Source organism: Oratosquilla oratoria, chromosome 6, assembly GCF_046742065.1.
Source record: "Oratosquilla oratoria isolate Oo_2021 chromosome 6, ASM4674206v1, whole genome shotgun sequence".
Classification (NCBI taxonomy): domain Eukaryota; kingdom Metazoa; phylum Arthropoda; class Malacostraca; order Stomatopoda; family Squillidae; genus Oratosquilla; species Oratosquilla oratoria.
In genome coordinates, this window is record NC_134782.1 from 10,441,506 (window position 1) to 10,458,370 (window position 16,865).

General features: G+C 42.8%; 2 protein-coding genes across 3 annotated transcripts in view; one reads left to right on the forward strand and one right to left on the reverse strand.

Moving 5' to 3' along the window:
- The first annotated feature begins 3,247 nt into the window (after positions 1 to 3,247).
- LOC143026280 (uncharacterized) lies at positions 3,248 to 4,831 on the forward strand. Its single transcript, XM_076186394.1, has one exon. It carries the CDS (start codon positions 3,434 to 3,436, stop codon positions 4,544 to 4,546), a length of 1,113 nt encoding a protein of 370 aa, XP_076042509.1. The 5' UTR covers positions 3,248 to 3,433; the 3' UTR covers positions 4,547 to 4,831.
- Positions 4,832 to 5,489: 658 nt separating this feature from the next.
- Pabp2 (poly(A) binding protein nuclear 1) overlaps positions 5,490 to 16,865 on the reverse strand; it is a 28,807-nt gene continuing 17,431 nt past the window's right edge. The window contains exons 5-6 of one of the 2 annotated variants that reach the window (XM_076186395.1): positions 7,903 to 8,027; positions 5,490 to 6,174 (exon numbers count right to left, since the gene is read on the reverse strand). In XM_076186395.1, the coding sequence (XP_076042510.1) occupies positions 6,144 to 6,174; positions 7,903 to 8,027 (156 nt within the window). In that variant the 3' untranslated portion in view covers positions 5,490 to 6,143. Of the gene's footprint in view, positions 6,175 to 6,691; positions 7,763 to 7,902; positions 8,028 to 16,865 lie in introns of those variants that run through there. The other variant, XM_076186396.1, reaches the window with a different exon arrangement.

Genomic DNA, 16,865 nt, shown 5'->3' on the forward strand with positions numbered 1-16,865 from the left:
CCCCTTGTTTTTCCTATCCCAATTTAATAAGTCTTCTTTATCAAGGACTACCATGCCTTTCATAATTCTATAAATGACCAACAGAGAGAGAGAGAGAGAGTGTGTGTGTGTGTGTGTGTGTGTGTGTGTGTGTGTGTGTGTGTGTGTGTGTGTGTGTGTGTGTGTGTGTGTGTGTGTGTGTGTGTGTGTGTGTGTGTGTGTGTGTGTGTGTGTGTGTGTGTGTGTGTGTGTGTGTGTGTGTGTGTGTGTGTGTGTGTGTGTGTGTGTGTTTATGCGTGCGCGCGTGTGTAACACGTGAGGCCACGCATCGCCCGTCGCCGAGCCGAGCCACCACCCGAACCAGCTCCTGCTGCTGCTGCTGCTGCCTGCCCGCGCCGCGCCGAGACACGTCTCCCCTAACCACCCAACCAACCCACCCATCCATCCGCTCGCTCGCTCGCCTGCCCGGCAGCAGCAGCAGCAGCAGCAGTAGTAGTACCTCCCCTGTCGCCACATCGCAAATTAAGCACAGTCATAAGCAATGCGCGCAGCCGCAGGCGCGTCTATGCGTGAACTGCGTATATGTACGCGTGTTTACACATGTGCAGCTCTCTCTCTCCCGAGGTCCGTGTTCTTTGAGAGTGCGTATCCCATGATCGGCTGGCTGAGAGTGACGCCGCGCCGCCCTCACGGGCCTTGCGTATGTACGAGCGCGATTCTCAAAACGTACCCCTTTCCCAGCCCCGAGGCACGGGTTCCCCCCACCCCATTTTTGTTGACACGCTCTTTACCATAACCAAACGTTATATTCCCCCAACCTCATCAAAAACCCGTACGCTACGTTGCAGAGTAGACCAGGCAGAAGTGCGATACACGCGCGCATTCATACATGCACACACACCGTGTGGCTGGAGGTGCCCGACATCCGTTCCTTTCTACGAACAGTGGTCGTACAAGCTCCCGTCAGCACTGGAGTACTCAACCACCAGTAAATTGGGCACACTCGGGTTTCCGGTGTGTGCCGTGCTGGTGGATTGGCAGATTACATCCTGAGCATTGGGGTTGTATCGTAGTACTGTACTGTGTTTTACTGTCGCTCAGAGTTTACCAGTACTTCTATGCTTACAGATGTCGCGACTCCGTTAGAGGTAGCCTTAAGTCGTGGCGTTCAGCTAGTATCAGGATGGTATACATAAGGGTACATTAGTCGATATCTCGTTAAGACTTCAAAAAGTGTACATGCTATATGGGGAGGGAGATGGAGTGGTCATCAGAGCCCTCTCCCCCCCCCCCACGTTAGCGCGTGCGCACACACGAAATGTAAACAAGATCGAGAGAATGTAGTCACCAACTGGTCCCCTGATGTTACCCACTGACAAAATGTACAAGAAAAGTTTAGGAAAAGTGAAGCTTCTTTCCCTTGAAGACATAAGAAAGAGCCGCTCGACTCTTGTGTTCAGAATGATTGGCGGTAAAAGATAATGCAACTAATAAGTAAATAAGTAAATACAAATGAATAAGACAGGTGCCAGAAGGATAAAGATAATTATTTATATATAGATGCATCCGTTTTTAGCAACTAAAAAGAAAAAGACTTGAGAAATTTAATATGAAGTAAAGTTTTACAGACGAGACAAAAATCAAGAGTATCTTCTTTTCAGTACATTAGAAGGTAGCGCGCGCACGCGTACACACACACACACACACACACAGTAGTCCCTCACAAGCGCAAACTTACCCACACACACGACCCGAGATGCTGTACGAAACACCAAGAGCCACAGAGTTCTTAGACGGATGTTTGATGAACAAAGAATAAAGCGACTGAATACAAAGTCCTATTCCACAAACATAAGTACAAACAGGTAAAAACACAGCCACACACATTTCTTGTGCTGTGGCCTGTATCTAGCTGGGCCCGGCGCCAACATTTGTACAAGGCTACACACATGGCTAACCCTCCCACTGCGTGTAGATCGGACCGAATGAAAAAAATGAAATTAAATACAAGATAGAGGCAGACGCTGCTTTGCCCATCGCTTCCCCTCCTCGCCCCGAGGAGTACGTCGCATCGCAAGACAGATGCGAACCGCATTACCGGGAAGTACCGGATTATGTAACTGCGGGATGCGAATACCAAGCCGTTTGTAATCAAATCCGATTGGTATTCACCCTGGCAGCCTCCCGCCCAGGCGACTGTGTTCATCCGAGTAAAAATCCCGTCAGTCTAAGACTAAAAACCTACCTCCGCCAGCTCACACCGAACGGTGTTGTCTTGTGTAAACATTCAGACTAGTTTAGCAATTCGATTCTGCTTCTTGAAACCCCTCAGTGGTTGAAACAACGGTATAGTTAAACGATGGCTTCAAACAACTTAAACCAAGACCTGATCTTACTTTGCTGGCGCTCCACAATACTTTTCTCGTTCGATTTCGTGCGCCGAAATGAGAGTATCGCTTATGCCAGCTGTCTGCAGCTGTCACATTGCACCCGCCCAGTGATGCCAAATTTCCTTCATATTCGTAATTATCACAAATCATAGTAATGCATCTGTTTCAATGCCATTCCCATGTAATCCCAAAAATACGAATCACATTTCTTTTTCTAACCAAAATATTTGCCGCATGCCAATTCCACCAAACTAGCTTGGTTTATTTTTCCTGGATATCGCCAAAATTCAAACTATATAATATATAATATATATATATATATATATATATATATATATATATATATATATATATATATATATATATATATATAATATATATGCAATAGTACCATGTCGTCGAATGAGCACGGTGCGGTAGGGACTGGTAGGGGTAAGCCAAGAACCGTAGGTATGCAAAATAGTACACGATAGGTTTCCATCCGGTACTATGAATTACTAACGTAAAGGCCCAATTCGCATAACGACGGTGTATTTGCGCCTTTAATCCTCATTCATTTAAAGTACGTAGGGTATTTCCTACCGAGGAATCTTCAAGCGACTTTACAATATGTTTCGGTAAGGACCACATTTCTGTATTTTCTATCGCGGCCATGTCTTTAGTGCTACCGGTGTTGGCGCGTCGCTCACCTACGGCCAATGAAAACTCAGCATTTTCCCGCGAACTTCAGTACAAAGCAATACACATTTCCTGTGGCCAAGACGAGGTGGAGAAAGAACCAATTGCGTGAGTGTTCTCGGCAGTGAGGTACTATTGGCGGGATTTGATTGGCCCGTGCGGCGTGTATGGGCCACGAGAAGCAGGTGACGAGAGGACCCGGCACGCAGTAACGGTCGGTGAGAGAAAAGCGTCACTTGGCCGGCAGTGGTTGTCCCGAGCACATCACGCGTGTTTGTTCATTCTCCCCGAGTGTGTAGTGCAGTGTCCCAACCAGGCGAATTCGCTTCTCGCCGTAAGCCAACCACCACCTCCTCCTCCTTCGGTCGTGCAGTGTTATTGTCACAATGCCGCGCGGCAGGCCACGATCGAGCCTTATGGCCGACGACAAGCCCCACGGTCGCATGACGGCGTACGCCTTCTTCGTCCAAACGTGCCGCGCAGAACACAAGAAGAACCACCCTGACGAAAACGTCAACTTCGTCGAATTCTCGCGCCAGTGTTCCGAGCGGTGGAAGACGATGTCGGACCAGGAAAAGAAGAGGTTCCACGAGCTAGCCGATAAGGACAAGATGCGATACGACATCGAGATGAAGGACTACATTCCCACCCTGGGAGGAGGGCGCCGTGGACGTCGCGGGCGGGGCAGGGGACGCAAGGAGCGCGACCCAAACAAGCCCAAGCGAGCGCTCTCCGCCTTCTTCTATTACGCCAACGAGGAGAGAGCTCGAGTGCGCGCAGCCAACCCCGACTTCTCCGTCGGCGAAGTGGCCAAGGAGTTGGGGCGACAATGGAACGAGCTGACAGAAGATAGAAAAGTCAAGTTCGAGCGACTGGCCGAGGAGGACCGTGCCCGCTATGACCGCGAGATGACCGCTTACCGATCCGGATGTTCGCCCATGAAGAGGATGGACATCTCTCCGTACGAGGACCCGATGGGCAGAGCCAAGCGCGCGCGTACAGCCCTCTTCTTTTTCGCCAACGAAGAGAGGCCCCGCGTGCAGGCGGCTAATCCAGACTTCACCGACACCGAGGTTGCCAAGGAGCTGGGTCGCATGTGGGCCGAACTCAGCGAAGATCGGAGGTTAGCGTACGAGAGGCTGGCGCAGGCCGATGTTGGTCAGTATTACAATAACATGATGATGTACGGGGCGCAGTCGTCCCCCATCAAGAAGACCGTGCCCACCGCCTTCTCCCTCTTCGCACTCCAGGAGCGCAACAAGATAGTCGCCATGAACCCCGGCTTCACAGAGAAGGAAGTTTCAGAGGAACTAGAGCGGCTATGGGACGAACTGGACGAGGAGGTCATGGCAAGATACGAAAGGCTAGCAGAGTCCCCCAACGCATCCGGGTTTTCGCCTCTCAAGGCGATGCAGCAGTCGGCGAGCAATGGACACGCACCCATCGTCCTCGATGACGACGACGATGACGAAGACGATCATGGTAGTGACGACGATTAGTGAAAAGTTACAAATCGTGTTAGTGATAACTGTATGTGAATACTTTAAACTCAAGGACCAAAAGACACTAGTTACGAGTGATGTACAAACTATTTTTTATATATTACGCCTTGTACATTATACTATAGATTTAGGAGTATGCTACGGACGGTAGATCATAGTGCCCATTACGGACAAACCCTCTCAAGGAAGGATTTAATGCCTCAGTGTTTGCAGTGTGCATTCACAATTTTCAATATTTAGTTTCTATATTTTGTATCAATAAATATGAAAAGACCATATAAATGTTTTATGTTCCAAATGCTCAAAGCTCGAAAATTGAGGGACCAGTCTCCCAAACATCAGCAGATAAAGTGCAATTGAAACGTGAATCTTGGTGCAATTATGCTATGAGAGACTACTGTGTCAATACAATAATCGACCAAGGTTGGCGTGCTACACAATTCCATTTCTTTCGACCATACTTATGATTATTAACCTGTGCACCAACTTGCATTGTGTTATGAAGTGGAACATATTGATCCGGCATTCGTGATTGCAGATGATTGCATCCGCGAGAAAAGAAAATGCTGTGGTGACGCTGGGGGACGAGGTTAGGCTTAAGGCCCTTTCCCTTCGCTACAGCCGAAATATCATTACCACCCACCCACCCCAATTCCCCGATAGTTTTGCAACCTTTCTGAAGGTGCTATCTAAGTCTTTGCTTTCAATCACGGATTTTGTCTTCCAGTAAAAGTATCCATTTTACAAAATAGGAGACTTCATAATCACATAAATGAGAATAAAAAAATAATAATAATCAATGCCTTAGCAACAGAAAACGGAGAAAAGAAAACGATTAACTCTTGTCGGGTAACTTGTCTTACCCATCCATGTCGTTATTCTTATACTTTATCTTTCAACTCTGCAATTTCCGTTGCCTGCTGGTTAAAGAAACACCATATACATAACGTCTTTATTCATAAATTCTTTTACAATACTCCCCTCTTTTCCTTTAATTTTTTATACTTTTTTGCTTCACTTGTCCTACATACAATCTTTTTGTTTTTTTATTCCATGTATTTTTTGCTCTCATTTTTATCTTTTATTTTTTTCCCATGTTCCCATCCTCCAAAGGTTCCACGGAATCCACAGGTTTGTGATTTATTTTTTTTAAATATGAATGATAGAACACCTGTGAATTCCTAACAGAAGATCCTGAAAGGGAAAAGGTTAACATTCGGAAAAAAAATTGTGCAGTAACACTTGCAAGTAACTAAAAAGAGATCAATCTGATATTGAGAGCAAATGACCTATAAAAATATCCTACAGAAACCCATCTACCCTTACCTGTCTGCAAGCCATAAGCTTACCTCCCTCCCAACAATTCCAGAAGTTTGTATTATAAATTCATTTACTAAATCAATACTAATGGAAAAGAGGATTCTGCTAACTGGTGATTGATGTCTAGCATCTTGTCATACGAAAAATAAAAAAATAATAAAAATATTATATATAAAAAAGGAAAAACTCCAAGTGTTCAAAGTGTATATTGGGGTTTTTCTGCCTCAATGTTCTCCTTCAACCCAAGACAAACCACATCAACCTGCTGCAAGTGCTAGTACGGGTTGTAGTAGAACCTCCGCCCCCTGAAAAAATGGACATCATCAAGACACTGCTAGATATCTGCCGTATCGCTGCTTGACATGCCACGTGTGCAGCAAGGCAGTTTCTAAACCAACACAACCCTCAAGTGCTGGAAGTGCTAAAAATCTACCACCCATCGAAACCCTAGCATTACCTCGGAATGACACCATTAATTAATGAATAAAAATAAATAAATCAATGAATAAAGAAATGCAATTTCAGATCCCAAATCACCTGCTGTAATGGAGAAGAAAAGGCTTTGGTCTTTATAGAATATTTTTGACTTTCAACATGTCATATTGCTTATAATTAGACTCGGTTCAGTCAAATCCGTAGATACAGCACAAAATTGGCTATTTATTTAACTTTTGTCTGACTACTGTACAGACCTTAAACAGAATATGGATCTGCCAATCCAGCGGGCTGGGAAGGAAGGCTGCCTTATACAGCTTTAGGGACAAAAGCTATATAAACTTTAGCACTAATAAAATAACTGTCTTATGAGAAATTTATTCTTGCTTCTTTTTTTTTTTCTAAAGAGTTAAAAAGGCAAAGCAAAACAGCTCAAAAAGACAATTGAATGATGGTTTGCTGGAAAGATGGTTATGTGCATTTGGCAGTTCAAGATATAAAATAAGCTATGGTAATGCATATAAAAAATTGTTTAAGCTTTCTGATGCTTGAGAAAAACATATATAAAATCAGTGGCAAATTAAGTTCTGTGAAGCTATCATATGTCTCAGGAAAAATAAAAAACAGAAGACCTATCACGCCCACATAACCCATGCAATCTTACATTCCTGCTATAGTTCAAACCATCTCGAATTAAGTAAGGACAACACATCCATACACGTATTACGCCACTTGCAAGCAGAGGGGGCAGTGTAATGACTAAATATGGCAACAAGGGGGGAGGGAGACCTTTACATCTTAGGAAAATTTTTCAACAAATCCTAAATAATGGGCTATGTTAAGACGGTTTATTTACAATAAGTATACATATCAAATATATTCCTCATAGTGGCACTGTAACTGCATCAATCTGTCCTAAACATGGTTGCCCCATTTTCATACATGACATAACCTTAGCCTAACATTATATTCATATGTTTATCATTTGAAAGATTGGAATTAAACACTGCTTAGGGATCTGCACTGCTTTGAAGCTTTAAACATACACAACTTTCATTACCACATATAATTAGTCAATTTTCCTCATACAAGAGGAATACAATTAAAATTCACACTAACATGTCAATATCACATTGTTAATACAGCATAAAAAACTACCATTCTTTCCAGAGTGTGGACCACCATTATACTGCACTGGATAAATCTATTAGAAAAAAACTAAAAAAACAAAAGGAAAAAAAAAATAATAATAATAATAAAAAATAAAATAAAATAAAGGAAAAAAGGAAAAATGGAAAAAGAAAAAAAGGAGAAAAATTGTACATATACTACATATTTTATATATAGTATATTTTATATACAGTATATCACATATATATATACAGGCATGTATATATATATTGTATACATATATATATATATAAATAAAATAAAAATTAAAAACAACCATCCCGCAGTCTGTAACAACAGAAACAATGACCGTTTTTACTAGATTATTTTAAAAATAAATCATCATATGCTACGGAAACTTAACAGCAGAAACTGGCTAAATGTGTAGGAATGTCAACAAAGATAAAAGCCACCATTTTCCTGCTCACCTGGAAGGTCGTCGTGTTGGTCTGTAGCCTACACCCGGAAACCCTCGTCTGCTTCGATATCTGATGCCTCTTGGAGGCCGATTAGTTGTAGAAATCCCAGGCTTGTTTGTTCGCTTGGGCATAACCTGCAAATAATTAGAATTTCATGTAATTATTACATATACACAATTGACATCAAGTTAATCAGTTAAATGTCTGGTATATGGGCCACAAATATACCTGTGAATAATTCTAAAAGACAGTTATTGAAGGAAATCATCTCACTGCTTGCTGCCTGTCTATTTTACCATCTCCATCTGGAGGTTCAACTTTAGCGATTTTCTCTCCACTTTTTCAAACAAGGGGAGTTGGCAAATGGTGACTTCTCCCTTCTGAGCTAGTGGCAATCTGTGCCGTATTTTGGTGGCAACAACTCCCAAACACTTTATCCTTGACGACAACATCACACTGATATCAAGAACAGAGTTCAGGAAGTCAGGTGGCAAATGTTGGTCAGTAAAGTGCAGGTACATACTTGGGCATGTCATCCACAGCAAGAATGTTGTGGTGCATATAGTACAAGGTGAGTACAGTTTATAAAGGTGAGGAGAAAATTGGGAAACTGGTGTTGGTTCTCTTAATGTGAAATGTAATGAAATCATTTGTGGAGAGAACAGAGGATTGAGTAAGTACAGCCCTGAAGTATAATATGGTCTATACTGCAGTAGAAATATTGCAAGGGAAGGTGGTGATCATGGTTATCAAGACATTAAAAAGCCATGGGATAGTCAAGAATTTACTGCTCTACGTCAATGCTCTCTTAAAATATCAGCAATCAAAAGTTCTTGTATAAGTAGTATGATGTTACAAGGGTTGGGAATGGAGAGTGAATGATTTGAGGTGGATGTGGGGCAGCATAAGTTGAGTGTGTTGTCATCATGGGTGTTTACCCCTTGAATACGATGACACCTATGTATTCATCATGTAGTGCGAGTGAGTACATGAGGTTGCAAGCATCGGTTTCCTGATTATATCTTTTGTAGTAGTAGCTGAATGACCCTCTTATTCTGTGAACAGGCTTGATCCCTTTTTCAGTGTTTACAAACATTCTGGGTGAGAGAGAACAAGTATAATAGCTGTAACTTTATATTTTGGCACCTCCTGGATGACGGGTCATCCCTGCATCCTGTCCAGTGCCCTGGGCCAGAAGCAGTGTCGCAAGACAGCACATCCACGGCAAGGTAAATTCGGCGACCCCCGTCATCCCAGACCCCCTACCCATCATCCAGGAGGTGCGAAGAGGGAGGGAGGAGGGTGGAGGGAAGTGGAATATATAGGAAATGGAATGGGTGGGAGTGGTTTCTATGCCTTTTTCTTTTTGGCTACCCCCTGTGTAGGGGGAAAAAGGCTTTGGTATATGTATGTACTTTATATTTTATAATGTGTGTATTGTGAGTGGAGAATGGTTGTATATGGATGATGTTGTGACTGCATGAGGAGAAATGGGCGGGGGGGTGGGGGGTGGGGTAGTATGTGTGAGTAAATTTTGACGCAGCCCGAAGGGATTTCTCCCCGTCCTCTCCTTATATGCAAAGGGGGACGGAGAGGGGGGGTCGCCGATTAAATGAAGCGGCCTTGCTGTGGATGTACTGTGTCCTGCGACACTGCTTCTGACCCAGGGCGGTGGGCAGGGTGCAGGGATGACCCGTCATCCAGGAGGTGCTCAGATGAGAGGAAGGGTGGGAGGGGTGTGGAGTGTATTTAGGGATGAAATGGGTGGGAGTGTTTTTATGCCTTTCCCTTTTTTGGCTACCTCCCTTGGAAGGGGGAAAAAGCCTTGGTATATGTATGTATGTATGTGTATTGTGATGCATCATTATAAGTCAGGCAGCTGTGCGCACAAATATTTGACTCATAGGAGAGGTTAATGTGTGTGTGGATAGTCCTTTTGTCCCAGAAATTTGGTTATTTTGGGTTATTCTGCACTGTCTACCAAAGTCAAAAGGCATAATTCCACTCCCACCCATTTCATTCCCATTCCACCACCCCTCCCTTTCATCTTGGCTCCTCATCGATGACAATCCTCCCTGCATCTTGCCCATCGCCCTGGGTCAGAAGCAATGCAGCAAGACAGAAGGTAATAATAATAATAATTGTTGCTTCAAGTTTCACAAGTGGAAATTTCAAAGCCCTAGAGTGTCTGGCAACAGTCCTCAAACCCTCCCACAGATCTCGCCAGGAGGAAACTTTGGATTACTATCAGTGTTGTATTGATGTGGGGCTCTTTCTACGCCATCAGCTGAAAGTGGAATGAGAAGGGTTGCAGTAGCAGGCTGTCCTAACTCTATGTGTAATAACATGTACGACATAGCCAAAGTTGACAGATGTTGAGCCCAGTCTGGAGATTATGTATCATCTTCTGATGAAGACGAGGGAGTTGATGGGTTTTGAAAATGGCTTCACTGTCCATCAGTCACATGAAGAAGTGACTGCACCCAAGGTACCAAGGAACATCCTTGAAATACAAGGAAGACAAAAAGCATGGTGCAGTAAATATGTACATGTAAAAAGATAGAACCTACACATTTTTGGTGGTTTGAGAATGTGGATGTGATGCTAAAAATCAGTGGAAAGCAGTAGTGCTGAGGTAGTTTGGGCATAGAGAAAGAATACGTAGAGGGCAAAAAGTGTGGAATCAGAGAGTGCAAGAAGAGAACAAAGAGGATGAACAAGAATGCATATGGATGGGTGCAGTCGGATTTGGCTGGACATGAAATGACCATTGAAAGGGTGGTTAAGTCAAATCACACCTGCTCAGCACATATCTGAAACCCATCTTAGCACTCCATGGCTTTGGTATAATCCCTGTTCCCAACCACACAACTTTGGCCAAATGCAATGTCATGAGACATCCTCTACAGCAGGGCCCAACAGCTGCAGCTAGTTTATCTCTATTGCTTCATTACATTGCACTGGCACCCTTACTCGTCTACTCAGAAAAAATTATGGACCAGACAAGAACACCCCATTATGCCACACTTCATCTATTTACAACTACCCTCCATTCATTACCTATCACTCATTCTTTCCTTGGTTGACGAGACACTCACCACCATCCCACTCCCATGAAGTGGAAAGTGAGAAAAACGTTATAGGACAAGCAGGTGGGTTTTTTAGGCTGATGTTTGGATTGCCTCCCTGCCTGACCAGGGCTGCCAGTAACCAACGCAATAAGTACAGAGTGGGTCCTGGAAATCGAACTCACGACCACCAATTCACAAGTTCGACTAAGTATCCACTGGGCTATCTCATGGCCCTCGACAAGACACTCTTACATCTAATACCATCTCAACTGGTCCATCCAAGACACTTGCATCCAATACCATCTCTACCAATCCATCCACTCCAATCTTGGTCTTCCTTTCAAGTTCACTCCATCCACTTCTGCTTTACACTAAAAATGAAACATGGCCAAAAAGAACTGCTATAGCTGTCGAGCAAAACATCACTAAACCGATAAACAAGCAAAAAGAAAACTAGGAAAAGCATATACACTAGATGGGAAAACAGGTAACAAAGAATTACAGAGAACATAAAACATCAGAAACTCAATAAAATCTTCCATCTTTGCAGAAGACAATATTTGCTTGCAAAATCAGTAATGCAGTGGCTTGAGACCAACTACTGTCCAACTTATTGTTCAGTTGAGTGGAGCAATAAATGGCAAACGGAATTGAACACTGGTAGATATAGTTTTGTACAATGGCAACAAAAACAATTGTAATAATTATTCCATGAATAGTAATCAGATTTAGAAATTTTATCAAGAAAAAGACCTTGGTGTCATAGTATCCAAGGTTGTCTATCTCCAGTGTACAAAAGCAGCAAAAATTGCCAGCAAATAATAGGATTTATTGGAAGAACATTTGAACAGACTGAAAAAGTAGCAATCACTAAACATCTTCTTTTGTGACACCCCATCTCAATTAATGTGTTCAATTTGATCCCCTTCTTATAAGACATTGTCAAATACAAAAAGGTACAATGTAGAATCACTAAAATGACCACTTGTTTCCACAATAAACACTAGGAAGAGCATCTAAGTTAACTTATTCATTTAGCTTACCCATAGAATGCTGGGTGATTCAACTAAAATCTTCAAAATATTCAATGGCCTCATCAACATTTACATAGATGATTATTTCAATGTGGCATACTAATGTCACAAGAAATAATAGTTATAAAATAGTCTAAAGATATCACACACCAACGAATGATTTTTTTTCCAACTACATTGTAAATATTTGGAACAAACTACCTGATGTTGTAAGCTCCTAGATAAATACTTGGAGTCCAACCCCAATCTAACTTATTCCTCAGCATCATGAGCTCATATACTTGAATAAAGTCAGTGGATACCCTTTCCATTGTTAACACCCTCTTTCAATTTGCAAGCTGCCCCATAAGGACCAACAAGTTTATTCCTGTTTGCATCTCCTTTGTATTCCTACAAAACAATGGATCTATCAATTGCCTCTTGTCTCTCGACTTGCAGCTCTTAGTTAACTGGCAACAGCCTCCAGGCAGGACCACAAGACACTTTGTGAAAATATATGGCTTCGCTGTCTGGGGATCATTAGTGTGTGGCATTGTAGTATGAGGTGCTCTGTGTCCTCTGTATGGTGTTGCAGCCACATCCAGTTGGTAGTGTCTTAACGCTGGTTGGTGTCCTGAGAACAGGCATTCCAGTGTGACTCTCGTCAGGTGTGGGAGAATTTTTTTTGTGGGGCTTATGCCTGGGGTTTTTTGTTGGAGTATTGAGTCTGGCAGTCTTTCTTGAAGGGCTTGTTAATCCGAGTGTGTATGGGTTCTTGTGTGCTATTAGTGGTAGGTTGTTATAGATGTTTGAGTACTATGCTGTTGGTGTAGTTTCTTGTAGCATTCTCTTGATAGTGCTTGAGGAATTGTGTGTGACGGGTGTGTGGCATTTAGGGTTCTGGTGTAGCATTATGCCAAATCATTTTCACATGATATTGTACAGGGAGGATTTTGTTACTCAGCTGGAGCAACCCAAGGGAAAATAACACCATTAACACAGCTGTGCAACATCAACACTTTTCCAAATTAGTTTCAAATCCATTCTCCAAAAAATAAGAAAATAGTCAAAGAATTACAAAAATCTAAACTAACAACAGAGATGCCACTCCTACTTACATAACAATCCCTACAACAACATATTTCTTCTGATAGACCTCTGGGCCCACCACCTATCGGACATTGCCAGTTACCTATAAACAATAGGTCTCCCCCAAGAGAGACCAAGGACAACACAGACTCCCTTTGTTCCATTCCCAATTCTCTCAATGAACATCTTCCCAACACAACAGACTAACCACCTAACTCATACTTCTTCCATTTTCTTTTGTATAGTGGAATACACATGTACACTCCTCCAATCCACCAGCACACTTCCTTTTCTGAAACACATTAAACCATCTCCTTAGCCATTCCACTACAACTATCCCACCCTTTGTCAAACATTCCAAATGACAACCATCTACCCTAATTTATTTTCATCTCTTTCAATGCTCCATTTATCTTCTCTTTTGTCAGAGTATCATCATTCTCCTCTTCCATCAGTTGTTTTCCTGTCATCTTCCTCCTCTACAATCAACAACTAATACTCTACCATCTTCCACTTACCACCTTCACTTATAACATCTATCTGGGTAGAGATTATGAATATATGGAAGGAGGATGTCTTTCTATCAATATATCAAGGGCTTCTTTCCCCGTATATTGAAGGTAACCAGGTCAAAAGCACACACTCACTCCCACCCACCACCACCCTCTCATCTTAGCTCCTTATGGAAGAAGGGTCACCTCTGTCTCTTGCCCACTGCCTAGGTCAGAAGCAATGCAGCAAGACATAGCACATCCTAAGCAAGGCCATTTTACTTAATCAGCTAGCCCCTGTCCATCCCCTCATGCTGAAAATAAGAGAAGATGGGGAGAAATCCATTTGGGTTGCTTGAAAGTATCATCCATACACATTGTTCACTAACCCCAATCCCATGCCTTCTCCCTTCATTGTTCAACAGCCACTCCCCTCTTACTCAAACTCCCTTTCACACCAATTTATCCATCTTGTTCTTAGTTGTCCCTTGAAGTTCACTCCATCCACATCTACCTTCCACACCTCTTTAGCTAACCTTTCTTCACTTATTCTTACCAAGTGTCCAAAACCATCCCAATACTCTTTCATTAGCCCTATTTACCATCTCCTCCACACCCACTCCTCTGACCTCCTCATTTCTCAATCTATACAACATTATACCCTATATCATACCTTTTACACTTTATCTCAAATTCCAAGTTTCCACCCCATACAGTGTCAAAGGTACAATTACAAGGATTATGTAGCTTTTGTAAATTGAGTGGATGAAAAGAGATGTTACCATGTAATGAAGTGTTGGAGGTAAACCATTTCAGGCTGTCAGGCCATCTTGTGAAAGTACTGTATCTCACTGCACTACCCTTGACCCAAGCAGTGTGGCTGAGGGCATGGACAACCCTTCTTCCACAAGATGCTGAGATGTGAGTGGCATTAAATGCATTCTAAATGTGTGAAAAATGGGTGTATGTTTTGATTTGGTTACACCACTTACAATGGAGAAATTCTATCCTTGTAGATAATCTCATGCCAGCATTGTATATTTCCATAACATTTCATATGTTAGTCTAGTTGAAGGGTGTTTGTAATTTGGTCGGTCCCTATCTTGTGTAGGAAGATGGAGAAATGATGCAGTTTGTTGCTCTGGATTTGGTGGTGGTTGTTTGATGGGGTAGATGACAAAGTAGGCAGGTGTTACATGATGTTATGTAAATCAGACATTCTAGTAACAGGTATTAATGTGAGGGAACCTTTCCATTGACAAGGGGAGGATTATGACTAAGATAAGAATGTGGGGGGCAGATGTGGAGGGAGTGAACATGGGGGGACGTCCTGGGGTGAGATGGATGGATGGGGTGAAGGGGGCTTTGGGGAAGAGGGGAGTATCTGTTGAGGAGGGACGGGAGAGGACGGAGGACGGGGGTGAGTGGAGGGTGGTTGTGTGTGGAAGATGTGATGCATGAGGTGGAGTGGACGGGGGGGGATGGGGGGTGAGGTAGTGTGTGTGAGCAAAATTTTGACGCAGCCCGAAGGGATTTCTCCCCGTCTTCTCCTTTATATGGGGGGACGGAGAGGGGGGGTCGCCGATTTGCTGGGGCGGCCTTGCTGTGGATGTGCTGTGTCTTGCGACACTGCTTCTGACCCAGGGCAGTGGACAGGGTGCGAGGATGACCCGTCATCTAGGAGGTGCTAAGATGGGAGGGAGGGTGGAGGGGTGTGGAGTGTTTTCAGGGATGGAATGGGTGGGAATGATTTTATGCCTTTTCCTTTTTGGCCACCTCCCTAGTAAGGGGGAAAAAGCCTTGGTATATGTATGTATGTATGTAAGAATGTCCTGTTCTTAGGTGTACAAGTGCTGTTTCACACGAGCCATGGATTTACATGGGGTTCAATGGTTTTTATGTAGTTCAATAAGTCTCCTAGTGTCTTTGTCGCATGTTTAGAATTGCTGTCTGGAGGAATGGGTAATAATCTGTTGTTGGCAATGGAATGAAGGCATTTAAAGGGGTGGATGCTGCCTTTCAAGCCATCTTGTCAGCTCATTCACTGGCATGGATGCCTATCCAAGACAACCACCAAGCAGAATATAACCAAAAGTCAATGATATGGATGATTCATGCATGGATTTTGTGAACCAGTAGGTGGCAGAAATTGAGGGTAGAATTTTTTAGTAAGGTACTTGGTGAGTGATATATAGAATGCAGGGAGGTGGGGGGTGGATGTGGGAACTGGCAACTGCTGTATAACCTATTCTGTTACGTATGAGCTATCAGTGTATATGTTGACACCTGTTGAATGGGTATAGATGGAAGAAGATTCTTAGATTTCAGATGACACTTGGGTTTTAGTTAAGGTAGCTATAATGTGGCAAAGGTGTATTGGAGTAATTTGGCTGGCAGCTCAGTTGAGCGCTTTTGTGATAAGGACTCCATCAGCAGGTCTATTCTTTAACATATGGATGAGCATTATGTATTTGTCAAAAAGTTGATGGGTTGTATAGATTTATAATGGTGTGGTAGGTGGGGTTGGTATGAGTGCTCTTGAAGCAGTAGAGATTTGAATGATGTCAGGGTACGGTGTATGTCAAGAGGGGTGGCACTTTCTGTGTACAAACTTTTTGGAGGAGTATTGTGAAAGGCACAGGCCAAGGGAGTGTGCTCTAGTATTTGATGGGTTGTAGGTGTAATGGAGTAGGCTTGACATCTGTAGTAGAGTTTGTTCTGTACAAGGACCTAGTTTAAGTTCCAGAGCAACCGTCTACTTCCCATCTTGTGCAAGACTTAGTTTTAGGCTATTGCAAGCTTGGAGGTCAGGGGTTGGAGATGATTAAAAAAATGGAGAAAAGTTTAATGGAAAATTCTAATGGAAATCTATAATGAAGGGGTGGATAAATATGTACTAAGACAAAAACAAAAAAAGGTATATATTAAATGGTGATGCAGTGAGGAAAGAAAAAAGAAAAAAAAAAAATGGAAAAGATGGAAAAAAAATCCTAGAAAGTGGCAAATATATATCAATGAAAGGAATGTAAAAAATACACTGGGAAGAAAAAAGAAATTATAAAAGACAAAATAGAAAAATGTAACAATCGACCAAAACTATTGATACGTGAACGGCAAATTGAAAAACAAGCAAGAAATAGAGGAACTATGCCAAGGGAACACGGAATACATAGAAGATATAGAAATGGCTGAGGTTTTTCACTCAAGAAAATGTATGACACTGGGATGAAGGGTAAGAAGTGAGATCCCCCCCCCCCCTTTGGGGCATCATGAGCAGAAATAATGGACCAAATAACGAACCTTGGTGT